The following is a 26,755-nucleotide window of genomic DNA, read 5'->3' as shown; positions in this document are numbered from 1 at the left end:
AGTTTTAGGACACTCCCTCCTGACTCGCTGCCTCCACCATGAGCTCCTCCTCAACGCATTTCTGAATCCCACCAGCATCAAGCATCACTGGGGTGAAGGTACCATTATTTCAGCCTTACAGCTCCTACAAGATAAAACACAAAGTTATGCTCCTAGTATTTATCTTGTTATTTCCTCTCCAGATTAGAAAGGGGCTCTGGAGTGACTATTTGGGTCACAGAGCTCTGTAAAAGGCCACAAAACCAAAACAATGCAAATATACCAGATTTCAACTATTAGAGGAGTTCACATAAATTAGATGGTAAAAAACACTGGCCTGTACACCCAACAGAAATTAGAAAAAAAAAATTTTTTAACATTTTACATGCTGCCAATGAAGAAAAACATTGAGGATCAGATCAGGGTTTTTTTTCTCATCCTAAACCAACTCAGCTCCTGGCTGAAGGCCAATTCCCAGCAACCAGTGGTTTGTTTTGCATGAAACTTTCAGCATTTCAATAATATTTTTAGTAAAAAGTTCAGTACCATGGATTTTTTTTTCAAGATAGTGTGCTTCAATGAAGAATTAAAGGAAGGGGAAGAGCGGGTGGGAGGGGATAAACTGGGAGTTTGAGATTTACAGATACTTATATAGATAAACTACAAGTTCATACTGCATAGTGCAGGGAACTATATTCAATACGTTGTAGTAACTTATGGTGAAAAAGAATATGAAAATGAATATGTATGTTCATGTATGACTGAAGCATAATGCTGTACACCAGAAATTGACACAACGTTGTAAACTGACTGTACTTCAATAAAAATATATATACACACAAAAGAATTAAAGGAGAGTGTATATAAACATGGAGAAGCAAGGTGAGCCATGCTACCAAAGATCTCTAGCCTCAGGAGATCAGTAGTCGGGAGGACACTTGGAAAGTGGACGGCCTAGGAAGGACACATTTGGTCTTCCACATCAGTATGTCAATTCCAATCCACTGATACGTAATGGCTCCTTGGAGCCCTGAGTTGAGGATTCTGAAGTTGAAATCAGCCATAGCAGCTGGCAGGAACGTCACAGACTTGCTATCCCCAATAGAGTCTGACCCCAGCGCAAAGAGGACAGAGGCCTAAACTGGATTTAAAAACCAGGATCACCTTATTCACAGTCTAATGCTCATTTGTCAGAGGAAGGTCTCTTGATTTTTACACTTTAACTTATGCATGTGGACTTTTTTTTTTTAATGTAAGTATTCTTTAGTACTCTTTGTATAAGTCGTACTTATCCAGTTGTATTTTAAACTCTGATAAGAGTGAACAGACCCTGAGTCTTATGAAAACCCTCTTCCAGATCACCAGTTAGTATATGATTCTGTATACAACAGATCTAGAAATCGACCTTCTGCTTCTTCAAATAGAAAGACACCAAACTCACCTCTCATGTGCTTACTTTGCCCCCGCATGTTCCAGTGCACAAAAACAACTAGAAAGCCCAACTTTGATCTTGTGTTGGAAAGACCAGAACAGAAGTATATGCAGTCATGTGGGTGAGGTTTAGCCAAGTAAAGGGCTACGTAACAATTCAATTAGCAATTATTTCCACCACCCAGACAGATAAAACCACCCACGTGAACACACACCAACTCCTTGCCCACAGAAGCACTTGGGAAAACTACAGTTTGCATAGAGATGTAATGAACACCATCCATCTAGAAAAACCTCTGACAATCTACTTGTCCACAAGTAGCATGCAGTAGATGTTTCCATGCTTCACACTATATACTGTACAACTTAAACTGATGTAGCTAATTAACTTCTCGATGTTGGATACTTTGGTAGGAAAAAATACCCCATGTTCTTTCCACACCAATATACATGTAACTAATATGCATGTGACCTTAAAAAGGCATCTTAAACTATATGACCCAAATTGAACTGGAGTCCAATCAAGCCTCTGGATCCAGATGCCAATTTGCAGGAAACACAGAGGAATAAGATGTACTATACTAGGTGCATGCAATTACCAAGGCTCTGACTGTGAGAAACTTTAGAGGTCCAAAAACCCAGGTACCCTCCTCCCCCAGGTAAGTTACAAGGAAATGGGGGTGGAAGAGAAAGTTGCAGATTAGAGACTTAAGGACAGTTCCAATTATTTTTAAATGCACCAGATTAAACATCATCTAGGAATAACCATTTGGGTGATAAAGCTAAAAGAAGTGCACACAAGTGATGGGTCTAAAAGTCATGCAAGTAGTTACTTTGGAGGAAGAAATGAGGTAAATGGACTAGCCAAGTTCTACTACTTGACCTGGGTAGTCGTTACAGCAATGCTGGCTTTATGGTAATTCATTAAACCATCCATCTTCTGTGTGGTCTTACATATTTGTGTTTTATTTACAACAAAAGGTTTAGAAGGTACGATCCAATTTTACTCCTTAAGGATGCTCTAAAGCTGAACTCTCCAATACCACAGCCACTCGCTACATGTAGCTATTTATCTTTAAACTTTAATTTAAAATAAACAAAAAAAAGTTCAACATTTTGAGTGCTAATTTTCCAGATGGTGCTAGTGGCTACCATACTAGACAGTACAGATTATAGAGCACTCCCATCACACAAAATTCTTTGGCCAATAGTCTAGAGAACAAGCTGGCTTTCCAGATCAAGCTCTGAATTTCTAGCTCATTTCTCCAGGAAAAAACCTGGCAAACGCAGGAGATCCTTGACCTACAGATGCTTCCACTTCTATTATTCTGCTTGTAAATAAGATTCCTGGCAATAACAAGCGATATAAACCAACAACCACCCCAAAACCAGTGACCACAGGCAGACTCCACCCAGAGTGGCATTATGCCAATGCAACAACAGTGATTTAAAAAAAACAGGATTGGTCTAATTTGTAATCAAGGAAGACATTTGATTGCACCAATGCATGAGCAGACTTAATACACCCTTACAACTCTGACTAAAAAAAAAAAACTATTTACCTCCAAGACTAAAAAATTAGATGCACTGTGGGATCCAGTATAGGATCCTCCAAGAGAAAGAACATTAGTGGAACAACTGGTAAAAATTCATGATCTGTAGTTTAGTTAATATTGTACCACTGTTAATTTCCTGTTCTTCATGATTATACTATGGTGATGTAAGATGTTAACATTGTGGGAAGCTGGGTAAGAGATACAGAAACTCCCTGTACCATTTTACAACTTTCCAGTGTCTGGAAATTAGTTCAAAACAAAAGTTTGAAGGAAAAACCTTCTTCCAAAGGCTTAAGGAGCTTAATGAGAAACAAACTCCAGTTGAAGCCAAGGATGGTTTAATCACTTGAGGATGAAATGTAGTTGGCATAAGTTTTAGTTTATAAAACTGCCAGTTCCCACTCACTGCCCCACCCCAGAATCCAAGATTTTTCCAGAAAATTGAGCTGAATTTGAAAAGACTATTATGCCTATTATTCAAAGCAGGCATTAACTTCCACTTGGCAGCCGCACAAAGGAGCAAAAAGGGTGGCACGGAAACTTCCTATTCTCAACACTTGAGTCCTATCAAATCTTCAAAATTATCCATATGTATCAAATACACGGTGATCATTAGAACTTCCTAATTCTGAATCTAGTTCAAAGACTGACTCTTGGAGCAATAGAGATGTCTAGGAGTAGGGCAGGGAAACCTCACCAAGGAAAAAACAGGAACCATCCTTTTTGGCTCATTTTTAAAGCAACTTAGGAATCTAGGACATGAAGGAAATTTTTCTAAGGAACATTTACAAGATGTGTTGTTGTATTTGGATTTAGATAGAAAATACTGAAGAAGGTAAGCATAAACATCCATGTTTAATTTCAGTTCTGTCATTTTCTATATTTTGTGTATTTACGTATATATTTCTAAGATCAGAACCTCAAGTCAACAACATTGAAACTAAGGTTTTACTTCTATGTTTGGCTGTACACTATTCAGAAATAATCTCATTTCTAAGGATGGGGTTACTTATATTACAGAAAACAAAGCCACCAAATAAACTTTGCAGTTACATTTAATCACCCTTTGAAACTTGTTTACAGGGCTACTAAACATGCTCATTTCCTGATTAATACTAATCAATCTGTACACATGTATTTTAGCTAATATATAAAGTGAAAAAACTAGCTCAGGTGTAACATCCCAATGTGCGATTAATAGACTAAGAAACAGCAACGTAGACTGCTCCCAAAGAATCCTGACGAGCTAAAATTAGAAAAAAAAAATCAGAAAAAGTCAAATACGTAATTTCAAGTAGAGTCATTGTACTTGCCCGTGAATTCTTGTCCAAGTCAAAGTCTTAAGCATTTTTAATATTTTAAACAGGGTCTCTGTCATCACCAGACTTGGTTATCTAAACTGACAGATAAATCCACAAGCCTTACTCAGTAAAACTCCTAGATTTTAGAGCAAGATGTACTACACTTGATTCTGGACCCAAACAGGCAAAAAGTCAGTCCTCCGCACTTCTGAACGCGTGCAGAGCGCGAAAATGACAGTTTTAGAAAATGACAAAGTTTTCCATGCTAATGAGTCACTCAGATTGAAGAAATTAATGTGAAACTAAAGTGACAAAAATCACTTTAGTGATCAAACACACTCAGCATGTGAAAAAGTTAGATTTACTCAAAAGAAGATTTCAAGGTTAGGCAGATGACTCACTGCGTGACCATTTTGTAATCCAACTATTAGATGTTAAATATCCAACCACAAGTTTTTATGATTATAGTTGCATTAAGCCCCTGTTAGAGGATTTTACAAGAATGATTTAAATCACTCCCTATGTTGTAAATAGGTAAGAATCAAGTTGTAATTTCTAGTTTTAAAAGTGAGACTCTCCCATTTTCACACTTGAAGATAGCTATGTACGGCTGTATGCATTAATTCCACAACAGAAGGAAACTAACTGAAGCTCCCCTGCTGCCACTTAACTTCAAAACAAATCCGAATGGAAGCTAACGAACACCTTTACACAAGCATGAGCCTAGCTTTCTTGAACCAACGAGTTTTATTCCAATTACAACAAACAGCACCACAAATCATACTTTATTAGAAAACCTGAGGGAAGGAAAAACAAGTGAAAATGATGAGTCAAAGACATTGGCTACTTAACGGTATAGCTTCAGATACTAAAAAAATGTTGCAATTAAAGACATTTACTAAATCAGCCTGGTCTCAAAGCAGCAGGACCACGAGCTACTTAACCTATTCCCCAGCATCCACTCCTGCAGAGTGGGGACAGCGATGCGTGCTCCCCGTAGGTTGGAGGCATATTCTAAGTATATGTCAGCGTAGTGGCAGTATTAGGTGAGCCTATTTGGTGAATTGAAATCCAGATGAAAATCCATCTTACGTTCCCATCTGGGGTACTCTGCAGCCCCCTCCCCCTTTTACCTAGGTTCCTGATTAAGGTTCTAACACCATCTCCTGAGTTTAGCCCCACAGAGAAAGAATTAGTACTAATAATGAACCAGAAGTTCTGGCTGAATAGATCAGTATGCAGTTTTTAGAAGGGCTGCTGGTTTTAAATGTAAATGTCTTACTTCTTTATTATTTCCCTCATTAACGTGTATAAGCCTGTAATAACTCAGTGTATCACCTCCAGTCAGGACCTCCATGCTGTAAAACCCTGGACTTCCAACCCAATGCTGTCCGTCATCAGTGGTACCAGCTTGAGAATACAGAGATCCTTGGAATAGTGTCAAAGCAGCACACTTTCTAAAACAGTTTTCCAAGCATCAATACAATGCATCTTTCACATGGAGATTAAAATGCTTTAATCTCCTACGATGCAACATTTTTCTGAAAAATGAGCATGACAAAAATAAAGGTTAAAAAGAAACCACGGATTAAGATAGAGGAACCAAGTGGGGAAAGGCATGACGTAATTCCACGCACACCTCTCCAGTCTGTTCTTCTGTTTGGGGATCGGTGCTGGAAACACCTCCAATAGCAGGACCTCCCTGAACATACCAGTCACTTCCATCCCTCTTCCGCTCATTTTCTCCCTTTAGACCATCCTCCCCTAGCTCCCCAATCAAAGGAAATTCTATGCATCCCAAGAAGCTCAAATCGAAAGCCACCTCCTAACGAGCCCAGAAAATAACTTCCTCATCCTCACGAATCAGCAACTCCCAACTTGGTTCAGACTTATTACGATGACCTGTCTTCATCTGAGTCGCCAGGCTTTCTGACCCATGCCCCGCGGCGTCTGGCACACTATGGATACAGCAGAGGTCCACGTGTCTGGCAGACCCTCCCACTCCCGGTAGTCAGCACTCAAGTGGTACCGAGTTGAACTCTTCATCCTTCCACACCTCCACCATCAAACGAGTGGTGTAACTGAAGTCTGACAAAGCAAAAGGAACTGTGAGGCTGCAGGGGACCCGGGTTAATAGCATGGAGTCTAGACCCATACAGCCTGGGTTTGAATCCTAGCTCTGTTATTTCCTCATTATGTGACTTTGGGCAAGTTACCAAACTTCTGTGCCTCGGTGCCTCTGTTTCCTGATCTGTAAAATGGGGATAACACTACTTACCTTTTCAGAAATGCTGCGAGGATCAAACGCACAATTAAAAGGACTCAGAACAGGGTTTAAGAGGAAGCGCTACATGGGTGATTGTTACTGTGTTTCACACACAGGAGAATCCCTACATCACAGACTTTGCACACTAGGTACTATACCAGACAACATCATTGCAACAGTCACGGTCTCACCAACACAATAATCAACACTTAAGAGTTAGATCATCTCTAAATAGAACTTGGCTTGAACTCAGCTATTAACTGCACCTTCCTCTTATCTCATTTCTCATACAAATTTGTCCAAGTTGGATCTAAACTTATTTGAGTACACCTTCAAGTCCTGTGCTTCTTTCCTTATTTACCTACCAGAGTCATCCAAGATAATACAGGTGGATCTCATATTTCCCAAAATGCCAAAACTAGAGATGTATAGATATTGGAGGGGAAATACAGCGAATGAAGGCATTAAAGATTAATTGCCTTCATGCTCTTCTCTGTGAACTTACTCTTAAATTCTAATCTTGTGCTGACAATTAATCCCCTCTATGCCATTCTCAATAGAAATCTATTTCCAGAAACCATTTTCCCCTTTGTATAATTTAAGGGGGTTTCTTTTTAACGTGGCTACGGTAATTTCAACTAGCCAATACAGAAATGTTCATGTCTCAGGTCAAAGTCTGACATGAGGTTTCAGTTTGGCGGAAGAGACTTGAAATCAAGGGTCTGTCATGGAAATTCTGACAGCGGACAGCGGCAGGGCCTTAATTCTATGCCACCAAGCCATGTTTCAGCGTTTCCCTTAATGGCCTCATTCTTTCCTCCCCTCGTGTAAATCCAGGCTTTGTAAGTACCAAAAAAGTTTCCATTTGGCTCTGAAAAATGTTTTCTGCAGAACTGTCAGCATCTGAACCCGTGCTCCACCCTTCCAGGCTGGTAAATTCAACTCTCGTTTCTTTAAAAATGACAGCATTCTGAGCTTAACGGGGCACTTTTGAAGGAAAGTATTAAAGAATTAGACAGCTCCGAGATGCCCAGCCTGTCACAGCATTTAAGTTTCTCCTTCCAGTGGAAAGAAGCTCGTCAAGGGACTGTAACAGTTACAACCACTCTCCTCCATCTTTCTCCCATCAAAGCGCAGAAACCTTTAGGGTAGGAGTTTTTAAAATGCCGGAATCAAGTTGAGTTATTTTTCCCTCTGGAGCATGACAATTGGCTTTCAGCTATTAGCAACCTTGAAGTAAAAAATCATCTAAATAACAGTACCGAACATACTGGAGCTGGTTTTAATTTTTCCACCCTGTACCCAAGGCATCTCCACACCTCCTGCTGTGACCCATCATATGTTCTTGTTTTGTTTGTGGCAGTTAAGATTTCTGATTCCTCTAGACTTACCATATGACCCAGGAATCCCACTCCTGGGCTTGTATCCAGAAGGAACCCTACTTCAGGATGACACCTGCACCCCAATGTTCATAGCAGCACTATTTACAATAGCCAAGACATGGAGGCAGCCTAAATGCCCATCAACAGGTGACTGGATAAAGAAGATGTGGTATATTTATACAATGGAATACTACTCAGCCATAAAAACCGACAACATAACGCCATTTGCAGCAACATGGATGCTCCTGGAGAATGTCATTCTAAGTGAAGTAAGCCAGAAAGAGAAAGAAAAATACCATATGAGATCGCTCATATGTGGAATCTAAAAAACAAAAACAAAGCATAAATAAAGGACAGAAATAGACTCACAGACAGAGAATACAGACTTGTGGTTACCAGGGGGGTGGAGGGTGGGAAGGGATAGACTGGGATTTCAAAATTGTAGAACAGACTACACGGCATAGCACAGGGAAATATACACAAAATGTTACGATAACTCAGAAAAAAATGTGACAATGAGTGTGTATATGTCCATGAATAACTGAAAAATTGTGCTGAACACTGGAATTTGACACAACATTGTAAAATGATTATAAATAAATAAAAAAATGTTAAGAAAAAAAAAGATTTCTGATGCCTCGGTACTTTTCAAAAGTTAGAAGACACATAAAGTGCTTTATTCCTACTGTACCAACTCATCAGGTTTAACCTTACACGTAATTTATAGATACAAGTTAAAAATTTAGAACAGAAAATTTTAAGTATGCTTAGCTTCAGAGAGTACTTTTTCTGAAGCCATCTAAAGAGCTACCCTAGTTGACATAAAACTAGATTATAAACTAGATTTTTTTTTTAAACAATAGGCAGGCAGAAGTCACTGTGATCCTTCTGGCTATGAACATTCATATCATATCTCTAATATTTATATAATTTTACACCCAGCAAATATTTACATACTGTCTACTGAGTGCCAGGCACTGCATTAAACACTGGAGACAAAGAAATAAGACTCAGTCCTTGCTCTCAAGGCTGGCAGAGCAAACAGACAAGTGCCAACAGGGTAAGGATCCCATGAAGGGGAGCATGCCCAGAACGGCGGGGAGCATGAAGAAAGGTCTGAGTTAAACTTTAGCCTACAACTCGCAGGTGAAACAGGTATTATCTGGGCAAAAAAAATAAAGGCTGGGGAAAGAATCGAGAAACACTTCCTGGAACCCACAGCTTATTTACAGGGACTAGAGTGGGAAGAAAGCACACTTAGGTGAGTCTGAGACAAGACAGCAGATTTAAGAGCCTTAGCAGGTCCTGCCAAGGAGCTGGACTTCATCCTGATATGGAAGCTATGCAATTAGAGCTATTCTGAAAACAGAACAAAGGAAAAAAATGAGCGAGCTAAGGGTTCATGCGCCTAAAAACTTAAAATCTGAGTATCACCCAGGAGAGTGAAACACTCAGGATAGTAAGTCACTGTAAAATTAAAGGAAACGTACAGTCAGATTCATCTGCAAAAATACTTATTTGGTTTCTACAGCATAAAAGGATGCGTAACCACTCCATACACCACAGCATCGGCTTCTGGAGGGGAATCTGTGAATAAACACGCTTTCACTTGGTGTGCTGAGTGAAAGAGGTAACTCAGAAAGCCGTTCGTCAGAAATCATTTCACAACCAGTTTGTACCAAATGGGAATCCCCAATACTCCTTCTCCCCGCATGTCCCACTCCTAATGAGTATGAATGCACTTCTGCGGAGGGAAAAAAAAAAAAAAAAACTGTTAGTTCTAACTGCCCACCACAAGCACTTTTCTGCATTTTAGTCACTGTGGACAATTTCATCTTTGAAATTGAAATAATGCTTTGCTCTGACCTCAGTGCAAAACCTCCAGAGTTTCGAGTTAAACTCATTTGCTTGGACCTGTCTTTTTGGAACTGTACAGATAACCAGGAGTTCATCTGCAGTTCTCATAGTGTCTAATTTGGGGGAGGGGACAAAATGAGAAATGGGGTCCTGAGATGCTGACCTGTTTTGAAGATGGAAGACCCCGAAATAGGTCTTCAAGATAGAATGTCACCAGCAAAGGTGTAGGTAAAGTTGATTTTTAACCCTTAATGACAGAAAAATACAGAGCTTCAGTCAGAGTCACAGGTGAAGAACAGAATTTGGTGTGTTCTTAGAAGGGAAGCAGCTTCAGATTCACAACCTTCATTCGCAGCGGCATACTGCAAGCATGCGAATCTGATTAGTTCCCCGCAAACAGAAACACCCGGTGCCGACCGTTCAGAGCCAACAGTCTGTCAATCACGGACATCCGCGAGAATTAATTCTGACGCTGTCTCTTTAGGGTATATTAATCCGAGAGCCAGGGTGAGCAGTACATTTTAATCTGCGACATTCACCAAGAGGGAAAGAAGAGAAAAAGCAGGAAAAGCACACTGAGGTTAACCAGATGTAACAGGCTAACTGGCACGTCCAATAAGCAGGTCACATTTTGAGAGGCTGTTTCTATCACTGTAATTAGAGGAGCGCTTGGATCTTGCTAACTCTGAGGAGGAAAAAACAAGTTGGCTCATTCCTTTTCCAGTAGTGAAAGGAGGCGATAAGGCTGTCCCGGCTCTCAGACAACTGCTTTTGGAAGCAGTCAGAGCAGGACAGAGACTCCTGACTGGAGACAGACCTTCTAGGTTTCAATCTCAACTTCATCAACAACGAGGCCAGACAAGCTTACTTCTCTTCCTTTTAAGGAAAAAAAAAAAAAAAGTGGGCAAGGACCAGCTCTCCACCAGCTTCATGAGATGAAGTGAGCACTGAGCAGATCAAACCTACAGAACACCAAGCCAAAGAAAAATCAAAAGGCAAATCTGCGTCCTGTCATTTCAGCTCTATAAAGGCACACGCTTGTCTTCATCTCCGAGAACCTTAAGGAGGTTCCATGTCTTCAAGATCTATCCTGCACTTTCTTCTCCCCCGTGTTTAAGGTCCTTGGTTCCACCAGGACAGGAAGCAACTTCTCACAACGGAGTGGTCCTGGGCATCTGTGCAGGGCTGTACCCCTGCACGGCCACGTAAGGATGGCATAGAACCCACCAAGTCAAAGTGGGAATAACCCAATGAATCTCTCCAGACAACTTCCCTGCTTCCACTGACGCACTATCTTGAAGGGAAGGAGGTGGGAAATCACCCTACATGCTTTTTCACATCCTTATAAGATATATAATGCTTTCTAAATGGCACAGACTACAACTCCAGTTTTAAGAACTAAAACTTATTTCTTATTCTTCCAACTCTTACTTAACATTTCACAAGTAAAACGATGAGTATTTTAGATTTAAAGCTAACTTGCTCCACGAATATGTGACTCATCCGGACCATATGCACCTCTAGCTGAAGTATACTTAGCCACAGATATTTTATCTACTGACCAAAGCAACACACTTCATACTGAGAGCTAGAAGACGCAGTCTCCAACAGCTGATGGCTGAGGAATACTAAAAGCAGCCTCGAACTCCAGCTGCCATCTCCAGAGCGTGTGCTGCCAAAGGCACAGATGAGAACAAGTCATTCTTCCGAATAAGAATGAGACTATCAAACAGAACCAATGGGAAAAGTTAGAGAACATCAAGAGAAAACTTAAACATATTCTAAAACGGTCCGATGTTAAGATTGAGGCAATTGCTGAAACAGGAAACCCTGGGTAACTATTGTGTGATTAAAAGCACTGTCCTGAGCTAACACATCCTTAACTAAGTTACAACAATAAGGCAATGGGTTAGCACAGGCATATTCGAAGTCAAATACAGATGACACATACTAAACAACTGTAACAAGGAGTTAGCACTCTACAGAAAGACTTATCCTTGAAATGGATTCTGTGAATTAAAATCTGTAAATGCAATAGGGGAACTCTATTAAAGAGATCTGGTTTAATTCTTTCAAGCAAAGAACAGTGCATAGAGCACATTTTCACTGCTATGATTTGTCTGGTTCAAAAATCCTGAATTTCAATTAAGGAAATTCACAGGACAAATATAAATAGTTGAAACATGTTTGGAAAAGTGCTCAACCTTATGCAGGAGATGGAACTTGAAAGAAGGCCCTTTTCACCTACCACAGCAAAAATGTAGAAGACTTTACAGTATCTGCTATTGGTAAGAGTGGAGACAAAGGGGTATGCAAATGGAATCTGAAAAATATAAATTGGAATCTTTGGAGATCAACTTAGCTGTGCTCATTAAAATTTAATGTGTATACACACACTTTTAGGTATCTATTGTAGAAATACACATATTAGTGGTCCAAGAGTATTGACAGCTATATTTGGACTAATAAGTATTTAGAAACAATTAAAATGTCCATCAATAGAGACACAGGTGAATAAATCTGGTATCTCCACACATGTAACTGAATAAAGTAGAACTGACGTTTTGAGATGGAAGGACATCTAGCGCCTACTGCTGAGTGAAAAACGTCGCAGGATGATTGTGAAATTTGATCTCTTTAAAAAGCATGTGAATAAGTGAATGAATGGATGTCTTAGACATTATCCCTGAGGGCGGGAAGGGAAAAGGGTATATACAATTTCATTTTTATACAGTGTTTCTACAATTTTTGTATCACTTTTATAATTTAGGTAAAAGGGAGCGATGCTGACAGACTTAATCTGCTAATCCACTATAAATTCTGGAAATTTAGATGCTCTGGGAAAACCATTCAGGTCCTGCTGTAGCCTCGTGGGCCCGCTCTTCAATTTCACCAACAAAATCTGCAGGTCGAAAAGGGACCAATCCTATCCTAGGATCTTTGTGTGTAGAAAAGGATAGTTTTTTTAAAAAAATAACATACCGACCTTCTCTTCGACAGTATCTAGAACATTTAGTAAACATGTTTCCTCTAAGTTTCCATAGGTTCCCCATCCAAACGTATCAAAAATGACAGTAGATACGAATCACACTGGCCCAGAATCACAAGGTTACATTTTTAAACTTCCTAAAATCATGTTCAAAGACTTCAAACGTTGCCTATGAAGTTCAGGTCCACCACTTTGAGAACTGCAAAGAGCCACAGCTTCCTTTTATCTCTTATGAAGAGACTGGCAACATGCCTTTCTCATTCTTTTTCAAAGGACTCTCCCGATTTCTCAGTGTAACTCTCAAAATAATTTATTCAATAGGGGTTTTAAGCACATTGCGAAGAAAAGTAGAATGCTGATGAATTAGTCCATAAAATACCTACACCTAAGACATGTTTAGAAAATGTGTATAAGAAACAAGCTCACAAATCTGCAGGGTTTAAAAGGCAACCAATTTACCAGCACAATTTTTAAGTTATAAAAAGTACACCCAGTGTCTCTAATGTGCTTAATATTAAACAGTGTTAGGATAATATTTTCCAGGCTACAATGTACTTTCCACTTGCCCTAATAATAAACCTATGCCCAGATGGGAAATGTAACCAGGACTAAATAAACATAATATAGACAGTGCGCAGGAGAGCCAGACGGTGCGCTAATGAACGCAGGATGCCTTCACAAGTGAAAGTGTTCTAAAAAAAAAAAAAAAAAAAAAAAAAAAGTTTAAACAGAAGAGTATGAAAAGTTCAGACACTAGATGTGCATAAAATGCAACCACAGGTCAGAGGAGGAAATGGATTTCTTTGTGGACGCAATGGATAGCATTAGATGTCTGTCACATTGTTAAGGTGAAGGAGTAATGCGCCTCGCCCTACAGCAACCAGTCGTCATCAAGACATCTATGCAACTTTTAAAACGTGCCAGCTCTGTTCTGGATGACAGTTGGTGATCAGAAAATAAATTTATCACCATGATGTATGGCCTACAACTAGGAGTCCAACCCAGTGCATAGGCAGAAGATGAACAAAAACAGGAAGAAAGAAAAGCCACACAAATACAAAGTGATTCCATTTTTTTCCGAACACCCACACACAGACAAGTCTCCGACAAGCATGTTCTTGGCAACAAAAATAAAGTTACAGGAAGGCTTTTTTCCTTTAAGAAAAAGGCAGTTCTATATGTAGATTACCAGGCAATACCACACGATTTTTTTTTTTTTAAGGCCCAAATTTACAGCCCTCATTTCGAAAATATCTAAACAACATTTTTTTGGATCACAAAGCAAAGACGACCAGAAACACTGTTCCAGTTTGGAATGCTTATTTCACATTGTACTTGAAAATGAAATCCAACATGGCAGCTTACCTTGGCACTGGAAGCCTTGTTTCCCAAACCCCCTGAAAAACAAACAAGAACAAGATTTCTTAACATTTTGTGTTGGATACCACACTTTAAGCCAGTTATGTGACAAAGCATCCTACAGAGTTAAAGATTTGTACGTGAAACCCAAGGACTTGACAGTAAAAACACGCCTAACTAGCTAACTGGAGTACAATGCTGTCAATTCAACTCTGAAGAGGTCTGACCTCCCTAAGGCTTGCTGAACCATTTCAACATATTCAAGGTTCATTTCCAGCTTTTCACACTTTGTTATCGATACTCAAATCTCAAGGCAAGAATATGACTATATTCAAAGTTGTTGGCTACAATATTCAAGTAACAAAAAGGACCTTATGGTCAAAAAAAGTGGCTTATTACAGTCCTTAAAGACCAACTGAAAATTGCTTTTTCTCCCTAAAAAGACAACTAGAAAGTGGCATCATCGTTTGCCTGTGAATTTGTTTAAAACAGTATTTCTCATCTAGAAGCTGCCAAACAGCACCATTCTTAACACTGAATTTTTGCTTAAAGGAGCCAGGTTTTACAAATATCATTCATCTTGTTTGCAGGTGAGATTATGATCTAATTTTACTGAGAAGCAGTAGCAGTTAAAGCACATTCAAAAGCTATTCTGCTCTTGTAAATTACTTTGGAGAATTTACTCTCTAAGCAGAGAACCCAGACGTGGACATTAAATTGCAAATACCATTCCAACTAGGATGAACTACATTAAAATCCTCAGAAGGTTATGAGTCCATCTCTTGCTTTACATAGCATTTTAAGTTTACAAAGCACTTCAAATATCTCTATGATTAGCTTAGTCCTTCCCCTCTCCAAAAATTACTTAAACCCAAATAGTTTTAAAATACCAGTGCTTTAGTATTTAGATGATTCGTAAATCAAAGGACCCAGAGAATAAAGAAAACTGGAAAATTATAACCTGTTACACAAATTCTAGACAATATTTTCTGGAACTTCCAAGTGGCTGCCTTACAGTTAAGTGGAGAAAGGGTGCAGGGATTACTCTGGGAGGAACAAGACAGGGTGATCTTTATTTTCCACTTCATGTTACACCTGTGACCTGACATGCCACAGCAGTTCACCAGGAGCTAACAACTGATAGTGGAAAGACTTTGGTCAGCCTGCATATGTATGTTGCAAGTCCCTTTTCCAACTTATCTACTTCCTTCAAAAGTAATCAGCAGTCTAACTGTTCCCTTTTAATGGGATTTCACAGCTGACACAGGAGGCTGAAAACATCCCCTTAACTAAATGCAGTATCTTCTCTGCCCTGATGCTCCAAGCACTTATTTTAATTTAGCCTTATCTACAATTACCTACTCCTTGGAGTGCAATTGCTTCATACGCTGACTACACGTTGGAAATCATTCATAGAGGTGGCTGTGCTTGTCATAAGTGTGCTTTTGAGCTGATTTCTAAAAAAGGATTGGAAAAATTAAGCATTTATTAGCACTTAGAGATGATTCCCCAGGTGTGGTGCATTCAGATAAAGTAGTCCATAAAAGGAAAATGAAGCACTTATCAGCACCACCTTTGAAGGATTTGCCCTTAGAGATGATTTTCCCCAGGTGTGACAGATCCAAGTAGCAGCATCCATAAGTTTTCCGGAGGGCCCCAGCAAGATACTTAAGCCACACAGCCAGCTGCTGTCAGGGAGCACTACGTGGCTGCCACCCTGGGGCCGCTCCCCAGCCTAGGAAGGGTGGGAGTTAAGGACTCCTAGCTACAGCTCACACTTAGGGACCTTCCTACATCCAGGAACAATATGTACAAGAGGCAGGTGTCTGGCAACCTGAAAAAACCTACTGCTCCTCAAACTAGAGCACCTGGACTTACTTTAGTTTCAGCTTTCTAAACTTGGGGGGGGGGGGGTCACCGACCTCTAATAAAAGTTCTGGTTAATAAAAGCCATGATTCTCTCACTAGGGAAAAAAAGCATACACACGTACACGATTTCATCTAGTTTTACAGGGTTCAGAGACCCCCTGAAGCCTATCCACTTACCAATTCTCCCTAAAGCCCCCAGGCCCCCCCACAAGTTAATACCTGCGTTCACTGAAAGTTACCTGAATTCTGACACCTTTAGCCCATCCAGTGTTTTTCTTAAATAAGGCCTCTGTCCTCATCAACAGGGTTACAAGTCTAATCTCGTGTTGACAGGGTCTATTTTAAATGACTCCCTCTGCCCTTCTGCCATTTGCTTGCTCCGTTTAGTTCCCCCTCCCCCACTGCAAGCTTTCAACAGTTTGCTGCCTCTCCAACTCTCCGGGCTCACCCAGGAAAGTCGAAGTCTCTCCGTGCCCAGTAGATACAAGCTACAGTAGGCAAGGATCCAAGGTTCCAGGGGAGTTCCAGCCCGAAGGGAAACACAAAATACACACTCCCCGAATGCGCCCAGCCTGGCTAGCCAACTTGGAACGCGCCGCTGCGTCGCCGCCGCTCCCCCGCTTACTCCCGGGCGTGTTTCTCCGGGAACCTCTGCCCTCTGCATTCTAACCTTTTCGCTTTCCTCTTCGCTCACTCCCCGGCAAACGGCTGCTCGCCGGTCTGTACCGGAGGGCGGGAGCGCCGGGGAAAGACGGGGGGCACCAGCCCGGTGGAAAGGATCAATGTCACTACCACGCCGGGCCAGCCTCCCTCCTGCAGCAAGGGGTGTGTGACCGGGAGGCTACTTCCCCGGGAGTCCTGTCCGCGTGTGTCAGTGGCCGGGGCGGCCAGGCGCGAGGGTGTCATTCCGGGAGAGAGTTAGAACTCCCGCCGGCTCTCCAAGTTCCCCGAGTGAGTTAGCCCCGGGTGGGGAGACGCGCCCGTACGTGGGTGGGGCGGGGGGGCGGGCCAGGCGAGGGTCCCCGGGGGCGAAAGGACCCCGAACTGAACTAGGAGGGACTGGTGCCCGGCCGCCGAGAGAGGGGACCGGGCTGCCGGTCCGTGCGCCCCGCCCCGCGCGCACCTACCAGATGAAGTCGGTACAGTGGCTGCAGAAGGTGGGCTGCTTAAAGAAGCGGGCGATGAATTTGTGGTTCTTCACCTCGTGCACGTTCTTCTGTCTCAGCGCCCCTTTGCGGGCGAAGCGGTTGGCCACGTCCTGAGACGCCGTGGAGTCGTTGGCCGGGAAAACGTCAGCCATGGTCCCCCCCAACCACCTCTTGCCTCCGCCGGGGAGCAGCAGCCGGGGAGGGCCGGGTGGGCGGGGGCGGGCGGGGGAGGGGCGGCGGGGCCACGGGCGACCCCGGGCGGGGGGCGCGGGCCGGCGGCCGAGGTCGCGGCGAGGAGGCGCGGAGGCGGCGGCGGCGGCGGCGGCGCCGGGGGAGAGTCGGGCCGGAGCAGCGCGGAGCGGGAGCCGGAGCCGCTGGCTCGCTCGCTGGCCCCACGCTCACTGACAGCCCGGCGCTCGCGCTTCCTACTCTCGGCGGCAGAGGCTGCCCGGAGCGGCGCCGCCCACCGCGCATGCCCCGAGTGCGAGAGCCGCGCGTGCCTGTGGGGCCGCGCGCGGACGGGGGCGCGCGGCGCGGGCGCCGGAGGAGTCAGCGTCTCCGCGTTTTCGGAGCAGCCCGGGAAAGGTGAGAGGCTGCGTCGGCCCTGGGAGGGCCGGCCCGAATTTGGGAGCGGAGGCGGACGCCGGGAGGGGCGGGCCCTTTCGCCTCCGCCGCCTTCTTCTCTTCCTCCCTTTTCTTCCCCTCGGGCCGCGCGGCTTTCCTCCCTCCTCTCCTTCCGCTCCTCTTGCTCTGCCCACTCCCCTCCCGTCTGCCTCCATCCCGCTCCCGCGCTCTCCCGCCAGCTCATCCTCCTCCTCGCAGCCCGAGTCCCGGGATGGGGCCTCGCTCCGACCCGCTCGGACGCTCACCTACTGCTCCCCGCTCCCCGTCTTCCAGGAGCCACCCGTGTTTCTCGGGCACGACGCCCGGGTTTTATCGGCTTGTATCAATTTGAGGTTTCACCTGACTAAAACCTCCACCCCCCACCCACCACACTGTTTTATACACGGCCCGAGAAAGGGCGCGAGTTTCAATCATGGAGCCCTGACCCTTTCACCTGCCTCCAGTGGTCGACCTGTGTTTCACCTGAGTCTTGTGTAGACCTTTAGCTTGGTTGTTAGGATGGTTAAAGGACTTGTCCTGGTTGTTTATCCCGTTACATATTGGCTACCACAGTTAAAACTGTTGATAATCAGACTTTCTTGATTTTACAAGTCCAGAACCTTAATTTAGAAATCGTTTTGCATTCTAAGCTAATTACTGCAATACTGACAGGTGCAGAGTGCGGCCAGTACATTTGTAAATTACCAAGTAAAACTGCTTGTGAAAGGGCAGCTGGTATGAATATGCAAAGGACGCACGTGGGGATGTACTAACTAATCACTTGCTGAATATTTATTAGTTCTGCCTGGAGAACGCTAAAATACGTAAGGGAAACAACGATCTCCCAGCATTTCATTATTGCTTTATTTCGCTGTCAGAGTCACTAAGTTCATAAAACAACTGCATGTACTGAAGACATCAAGAAAAAGAACATGTTCAATCCTTCAAGAAGTTAAAAAAAACTTTTCTAAGATGCATACTATCTTAGGACATATCACATAAACCAAATGGGGCTATGATTTTTTAAGACTGCCCCATTGAATGCTTGATACAGGAATGTCTTTTATATTTCGGCAGGTGTTACCTATTGACCGGCCATTAATAGGGCATTCACTTTGCTGGCTCACTTACAGTCTCTCCTGCCGATATAGTTGGTGCTTAAAGAGATTGCACCTGTTTGATATTCTGGTCAGAAATTTCTCCCCTGTTGGCGGCCCCCTCCAGTCCAAGGAGACAAAAAAAGGAAGAAGCAAGGAAGGGAATAAAAAGCAGAGGGTGTCAGGAAAGTAGATCAAATTCTCTACAAAACACCATAAGCATCTCAAGCCGTTGTTTACTGCTTGTAATCAAATGGATTCACAAGTAATACTTGTGAATCAAATGGAACGCAGTCGAAAGAACATAAACTCTCTCCTCACAGCCATCTGTATCTAAGACAGATTTTCCAACTTGTTATGTAGACAAGCTTCTTTCTGTTTCCCTGAAGCTTTGGTGTAAGGACAGAAGAAAAATATGGGGGAGTGGAGGGTGGGGTTGGAGATAGTGAAGTCCCTGGGCTAAGTGGTAGGGGACATGAGCTAAGAACCAAATGGGCCTTGGCAACACCCTGGCCATCACCTGTGTCTGGGGTAGAGCGACTGATCTCAGACCAGACAGAGACAATATCTCTCTTTTCTGTCTCAGGTTGTGGCTTGGCTTTGTTGCCTCGGTTATGACTGCTGTTCCTTGTGGGTATGGAGCGAACTAACTGGAAGTTCGTCGATTGATAGTTGGTCTGAGCTTGCCCACAGCTTAGCTTGGTTGTGGGGGCGAGGCTGGGAATGCACCTGGAGCAGGAAACCATCCAGCAGTCTAGCACGGCCCCCTGTAAGGACAGACGGGAATGTGGGCCACAACTGGCCCCTGTAGCCCACCTGAGAAGGATCTCTGTGGTAGCACTAAAATGGAGGTGGTTTCAGAAAGGGGAGCCCCTGGCGGGAGTGGTCACGTAGACCTGGAGTTAATTATTTTAGAGTCTGATGTATCACGGAGAAGTTGTTGGAAGGAATGGAAATAGTAGCCTGAACAGAGTTTGTGAGAACCCTCCTCTGTGACCCCTGCCTTTGAAAAGTGAACTCGACACTCTGGAGAGGTGCTACCCAGACCAGGGGGGACCCAGAGGCTGCAGGCTGGGATCAAAGTCAGGCCACAAAACTGATGATTCTGCACCAGAGTGGTTTACTGAAAACCAGGAATCTTTATGATGCAACTGAAGTCTTGTTGCTCTAGGCAGATAACTGGTCTGTTCTCAGATGGACCAGGCCATTTTCACATTGAGCAATGGAACTTGCTTTTAGATGTGGAAAAAGCTTGATTCTGAAACGTATAGTGACCAAGATGATGTAAAGGCTCTTGGATTGCTCTGTGCACTGGATTCAAGGTTTAGGAGCTAAGTCAACTGTCATAAAAATAATTAATGAGGCAAGGTTAGCATCAGGGTGAATGGCAGATCTCAAGAAGTGGGTAGAGAGGGATGAGTGAAATAGGTGAGGAAGACTGAGGGGTACAAACTTCCAGTTAGAAAATAAATGACATAGGGATGAAAGGTACAGTGTGGGGAACAGAGTCAATGATAGTGTAGTATCTTTGGTGACAGATGGTGACCAGACTTATCATGGTGACCATTGTGCGATGTACAGAAATACCGAATCACGGTGTTGTGCACCAGGAACCAACATAGTGTTGTGCGTCATTTATACTTCAACAAACAAACAAACTCATAGAAAATGAGATCAGGTTTGTGATTACCAAAGGCAGGAGTGGTGCTGATGCAGGGGAATTGGATAAAGGTGGTCAAAAGGTACAAACTTCCAGTTACAAAATAAATACGTACTAGGGATGTGATGTACAGCACGACGAACATAATTAACACTGCTGTATGTTATACTTGAAAGTGGTTAAGAGACAGTAAATCCTAAGGAAAAAAATATTTTTTCTTTTCTTTTGAATCTATATGAGATGATGGATGTTCACTAAACTAATTGTGGTCATCATTTCATGATGTATGTGGATCAAATCATTATACTGTACACCTCAAACTTTTACAGTGCTGTATGTCAATGATAGCAATAAACTGGAAGGAAAATAAAAGAAATGAGTAGAGATAAGGTCTGGCTAGGAAGGGGCTGTTTGGGGGTAAGTTAGGGAGCAGGGTAATATTTCATGGAGGTGGATGAGTCAGAAGCCCCCGTTAACCTCAAGGCTGCCAGAAGTTACTGATGAGAGGAATGGACAGACTTTCTGTTCACCGTGTCCACCTTGTTGTCCCTTTGAAAATGTGTTCCTAGTTTAAGAAAACAGAGTAACCTTCGGAAGGCCTTGACACAAAACATAGATCTCTAATTGGATGTATTATATTCAAAGAAGACCATAATTCCCTAGTAAGTGAGAGAAGCAGAATGTAAAACAGTATCCAGAGATTCCATTTTTAGGGGGCTGAGGGTACAGCTTAGTGGTGGAGTGTATGCTGGGCATGCCTGAGGTCCTGGGTTCAATCCCCAGTACCTCCATTAAAAAATGAATAACCTAATTACCTCCCCTCCCCAAAAGATGAAAAAATAATAAATAATGTAAAAAAAAAGATTCCAGTTTTGAAAATGTCTGTACATGCATGCACACTCACATCTGTATGAATATAAATACTCTTGTGCGTGTGCACACACGTAGACAAAGGTATATACAACAAAGTGTTCATTTAGGTGACTGTCTGGGTGGTGGGAACATAAACATTTTTCTGTACAGGAAGAGATGCCTTTGGCCTAGGACTCACATTTGGAAAGGGCATTAGAAACCATAATTTTTAATGTTTCCCTTCCATCAAAAGGAGGTATTTCTTATTTTTGACAGAAAATGTTTTACCGCCAGAACTTCGCTGTTCTTCCGTGGAGTAGAGGCTGCTCCAATTTGAATGTGACTTGGTTGCGAAGTGTGTTTTCAGCTATGAAACCCTTACCTCCTTAATGCTAACCCCCCATGAGAAGTTAAATTCCTGAGTGGACTGCCCAAATGAGCTTCTTGGCGTCCAGGATTTCTGTTTCCTCCCCAAAGCGTTTTTTCCTCCACTTTCTGCGAGTTTCTGGACAGTAGCCATGGCACAGACCAGATGCGGGACTCAGAAGACCTGGGTTCAAGTGCTAGCTTCAGCACTTACTGGTTTGTGTAATTTGGACCAATTAACTTCTCCAAGTCTCTTATTTCTTCATCTGAAAATGGAGATATTCATAACTACCCTAGGATTTCCTTAAGACTTTAACCAGATGATACATATATATAAGTGTATATAAATATAAATAAAACCAGATGATGTTTAGTAAATGCTAAAGTCTCATACAAACGCAAGGCAGGATGGTTGTTCTCAGCTTTACCACCTCTGCATTTTGGAGAAAGTGAGTTGAAAGCTCTCCTCTTCCGGGCCCACTCTTCCTCCAAAATTGACAGGTGTATTTCCCTCCACCCCCAGTGACTGTGAATTAGGAAGCAAGAAATGACCCATGGAAGGAGTACAAAAAATGGATCTTGGAGTTCACGTTTTAAACTCAGAACATTTCCTACCACCCTCACCTTTAAAGTGCTTTAAGAAAGGTTATGACACCTGGGTTCTTTGAAAAAAACTAGGAGCCAGAGGACTCAAGCAACTCCCATAGCCTTCCATTCACCTGTCATTTAATTGAAATGGGGCAGGTACTTAATAGTTACCTCATGATGCTTTCCTAAACGTGTCTGGGGGCGGTATCCACCCGTGTAAGTGTTAAAACTATGAATCCCGTGCACCTGTCACCCAGCTCCAATAATGATTAATTCATGGCAAATCCTGTTTCATCTATCTCCTACCTTGTTTCTTTATATTTACATAATAAAACCTTAAAATAAGTCAAACTCTGGGAGGAAACTTTTAATGGCTATATGCATTATTTGTTGGTCCACAGATACTCACATTTTGAAACTCACTGAATTGTCCGCTTTAAATATACGTACAGTTTATTGTAAATCGATGATGTACTCAACAAAACTGTAAACATTTCTCAAGCTAAATAGCTAAGTACACTAAAACAAATAAACAGAAAAACTGGAAGGCTAGCAGAAGGACCAATTGGCCCTCCCACAGGACATTCAGTTGTCCTTACGTCGGGGCTAAGACATGCCCACTCTGTCCAGTCAGTGTGAGTCAAAGTCAGTTGCAATCCCAAAGCACTCACGGAGCTCCAGCTTTATGGCAGGTGCTCTACTAGACCCAGGAATACAACATGAAGGAGACAAGCTCTCTGCCCTCTGGGAGCCCAGACTCTTAAACTGATGTAACCCTAAAGGAGAGAGGTTCAGCCCTGGAGTGGAGTCTTCTTTCAAGAAGCGCAGTCCAACAGGCGAAGGGAAATAAATTAAAATTAAAAGAATGTCATTCATTTTCCTCTAGGGTATGAAACAAAATCCAATTTATAACTCTCAACTGACTCTTTAACCCCCCTTTCTTTGTTCTTTCTCCTGCCCCGTATTCACTCTGACCTCCCACATTCCTTGTAGCCTCTCAGAAACACCCTCACCCCCCAAAATATTCCCTCCTTCTCCCCACAGCTCGATCCGCTTTTCCTCCCCCTCCTCCACTTTACTGGTTTTTTTGGACTGTATTATATATCACTTTCAACAAAAGCCTCTTCCAGCTCTCCCTTCAGGGCAAGGCCTTCCGCATTCTTTTTATGATTTTGCATCACAAAAATCTAGGAACTGGTTTTTAAAAGGGTAGGTTGCAATGAAAGTGAGCGTCAGGGTAGCTAAGGAGAGGGAGAGTGCTGGCAATCACTGGATTCCCATCCATTTATTTAACAATGAATGCTAGGTATTAGTGTATTGTGTTTATACTGACACAGTGGGGAGTCAAACACACAGACTCTCTGCCTTTGTGTGATTTATATTCTCTTTGGTGATTTGAGTGGGAGAGGGAAGTTTGTGGACACTTCCACCCAGGAAAATTTAGCTCATCTTCTCTTTTGCTGATCACCATCATTTAACACACATGCACAACTACCTTCAAAACTTTGATCGTGTTTGAGTTTGGATGTTTTATGCTGTCCCCAGTGATGGAGTAAAAATAGCTCAGCTCCCACCAATTGGCACAGGGCAAAGATTCAAGCAGAACTTGGAAAAGCTGCTCAGAGGTATGTCCAACAAGGATTACTAGGTAAATTGGTAAGTGACATAGAATTCCAGCTTCCCCTTGGGTGGAGCTTTTTCACAAGAGTCAGTACAGCAATGGCATGGTCCTTTTGAATGCACACTTAATATTTTTTGGCAAACTATACAAGCTGCAATTGTTTCTGTGGTTGGCATGGCCTTAGAACTAGAATGGTGACACTCCCAGAGCCTTGGAATCCATTCAAACCTCATTCAAATTTCTATATAAGATGTGGCTCTAACAAATAGGAAGAATAGAAAAACCACTCAGAAACACAGTTTATTTAATAAATACAGATTGAGCTCAGGCATAATGTGTTCACTAAATACTTATTACATGCTCGGGCACTGTTAGAGATATTGCGGATGAACAGTGAACAGAACAGAGTTTCACTGGAGACGTGGGAGGGGATCAGGCTTGTTTGGAGGGCCTTTAAAAGAGGGGAAGAAGAGAAACAAATCAGAGTTTAGAGGCTACTGTTGCAAATAAGAGTTTAAAAAAAAAAAGGTGAGGGAGGGTGGTCAGTGAGCTCTAAATACATTTTTTTATGGGAAAATAAATTCATGTTTGTACAATAATGAGAATGACCCCAGAGAGGGACTAGTAAATAGATATGTCAAATCATTCTGTTGATTAAATATGGTTGATAGGTATTGGGGAAGAAAAACTTTTTCTCTACCCACTTAGGTTCACTGATCGGGGCCATGTGAATTAAATTGAGAAAAGACAAATGAACAGGAGAAAAGACTGACTTTTATTCACTTACACAGAAGCAAAAATAAAAATGTTACTCAAAGGGATGGTTAGAGCTTGGGGCTCATATTCCATCTTAATAGGGAAGAGAAGGCACTTAGGTAAAAACAAATGACTTTTAGGAAAGACAAATGGGTCCTTAGGAGAATAGATGGGAAACATAGTATTTTTGTGACAACGACTGCTTAGGTGATCTCTTATCCTGGTGGTTTCATGTCCAGTGATGAAAATTTTGAAATTCTCAGGAAGGGTATTTTATGACAGTGGAGTTCTTTTGGAAGGCTCTGCTTTTAGATAGATAAGGAAAGTTCAGAGAAAAAGCCTCTTAACTGCATCCATGATTCTCAAATGACTTCAGCTCAAAGTAATTTTAATGCCACAATGGTGTAAGTTTATATTTTGGAATCTGTGTTGGAGCAATAATTAAAAACAGCCCAACTCCATAGGAAGTCAGGGGAAAAGTCTTTCCAGATGTCACAGTTCCAGATTTCCTTTAGAATGTCTGGCAACAACCTCAGCTAGGTGAGATGATAACCTCGGGTTGCAGATCATTTCAAATGTCTTCTGTTCAGTGGGTACATGTCTGCTTCACCTCCAGGAGATGGCAAATTAACTGTGTCAGTGACAAAGTAAAGCTACAGTATTTGTACTTTTGAGTTAAGTTTAGAAACAAGACTGTGTATACTCGTTTTCGAGAAAATTTGGCGCATTAGGGATTTTAACAGATTCTAATTTAAAATGTGTAGCTGAGTAAGAAATGTGGACTGATTTTAAGTTGAAATCTCCCTGACTTTGTAAGCAGCAGAAAATCACTTAAGAGAATTTAAAGACTCACCAGGTTTTTTTCCTTCCAATTTTATGGAGATCGACTATGTAAGTTGAAGGTGTACAGCACAATGATCTGATTTACGTACATCATGACATGATTATCACAGTAAATTTAATGAACATCCGTCATCTCATATAGCACCATTTTCATGAGTTGAATTCCTTAGATTTATAAACCTTTAAGTCTTAAAGGAGGGGACCTTGGTTTGCCAGAGACTTGACTGTTTATTATTACTATCATTTTCTTCAAGCATCTCTAAAGTGATTTGTAAACAAAAGAGTAAGATTTGTAAACTTTAAAGAGTTTAAGGAAGAACTGTATTTTTAAATCTGTAACATTAGCTAATTAAACATGAATGTTAAAAATAGATCCTTCTGAAAAACAGATCCTTCTCTTTAACATGAGTGTTAAAAAATAGATCCTTGTTTTTCTGGCAAAATGAAAGAATGACAAACGTGACCCTCAGGGACATAAAAGCTCACATTGACCGTTTTGTGTGTAATTTTACCATATACCCACATTGATGCAGGGATTTTTTTCTGGTCCTTTTAACGAAGGTCTAGGAACCATCAGGAAGCCCAGGGTTCATAGCTGGGATACTGTGTGCACGTACATTTCTAAGAGCACTTGAGTTGCTTTCTTAAAAGTATGAAACACATATTCAGAGTGAGTTGAACTAAAGTTGTCAAATCTTGAATTATTACCTTTGAAGCTGAATGCTTCTCTTACAGTCTGAGTAGGATCAAAAACTGGTTTGAGCTAGGGGTGGAGAGAGTATAGCTCGGTGGTAGACAGTGTGCTTAGCATGCACAAGGTCCTGGGTTTAGTACTGCCGTTAAAAAGTAAATAAGCCTAATCACCGCCTCCCCCCCACCAAAAAAAAAAAAAAAAGAGAATAGCAAAAAAAAAAAAAGAATAAAAAGGTTTGCACTAGATACGTATATAAATATATAAGAGGGAGACTCATGAAGGTTCAACATTGATGGAAATCTGGCCTACCAAATTGCTTCATAGCCTTAAGGAAAAAGAAAAACATGAGTGGAATTTCAAAGGCAGGAACTAAATGCACACAGAAAGCATACTGGGCAGGGGAGGGTATAGTTTAGTGGTAAAGTGAATGCTTAGCATGCACAAGATCCTGGGTTCAATCCCCAGTGCCTCCATTAAATGACAAATAAATAAATAAGTAAACCTAATTACCCCCTCCTTTTCCCCCACAAAAAAATTA

General features: G+C 42.1%; 2 protein-coding genes across 8 annotated transcripts in view; one reads left to right on the top strand and one right to left on the bottom strand.

Moving 5' to 3' along the window:
* The window catches only part of PRKCA (protein kinase C alpha), a 360,615-nt gene extending 343,265 nt beyond the window's left edge, over nt 1-17,350 (bottom strand). The window contains exons 1-2 of the mRNA XM_031468919.2: nt 17,117-17,350; nt 14,127-14,158 (exon numbers count right to left, since the gene is read on the bottom strand). Coding sequence (XP_031324779.1) covers nt 14,127-14,158; nt 17,117-17,289 — 205 coding nt within the window. The 5' untranslated portion in view covers nt 17,290-17,350. The remainder of the gene's footprint in view (nt 1-14,126; nt 14,159-17,116) is intronic.
* A 281-nt stretch (nt 17,351-17,631) lies between these two features.
* Nucleotides 17,632-26,755, top strand: part of APOH (apolipoprotein H) — a 48,705-nt gene continuing 39,581 nt past the window's right edge. For 6 of the 7 annotated variants that reach the window (XM_031468923.2, XM_064495641.1, XM_064495642.1 and 3 more), the window contains exon 1: nt 17,632-17,722. The gene's annotated coding sequence lies outside the window, so the exon portion shown is untranslated. The remainder of the gene's footprint in view (nt 17,723-26,755) is intronic. The other variant, XM_064495640.1, reaches the window with a different exon arrangement.

Source organism: Camelus dromedarius, chromosome 16 (assembly GCF_036321535.1).
Source record: "Camelus dromedarius isolate mCamDro1 chromosome 16, mCamDro1.pat, whole genome shotgun sequence".
NCBI lineage: Eukaryota > Metazoa > Chordata > Mammalia > Artiodactyla > Camelidae > Camelus > Camelus dromedarius.
This window is presented reverse-complemented; position numbering and strand designations above follow the sequence as displayed.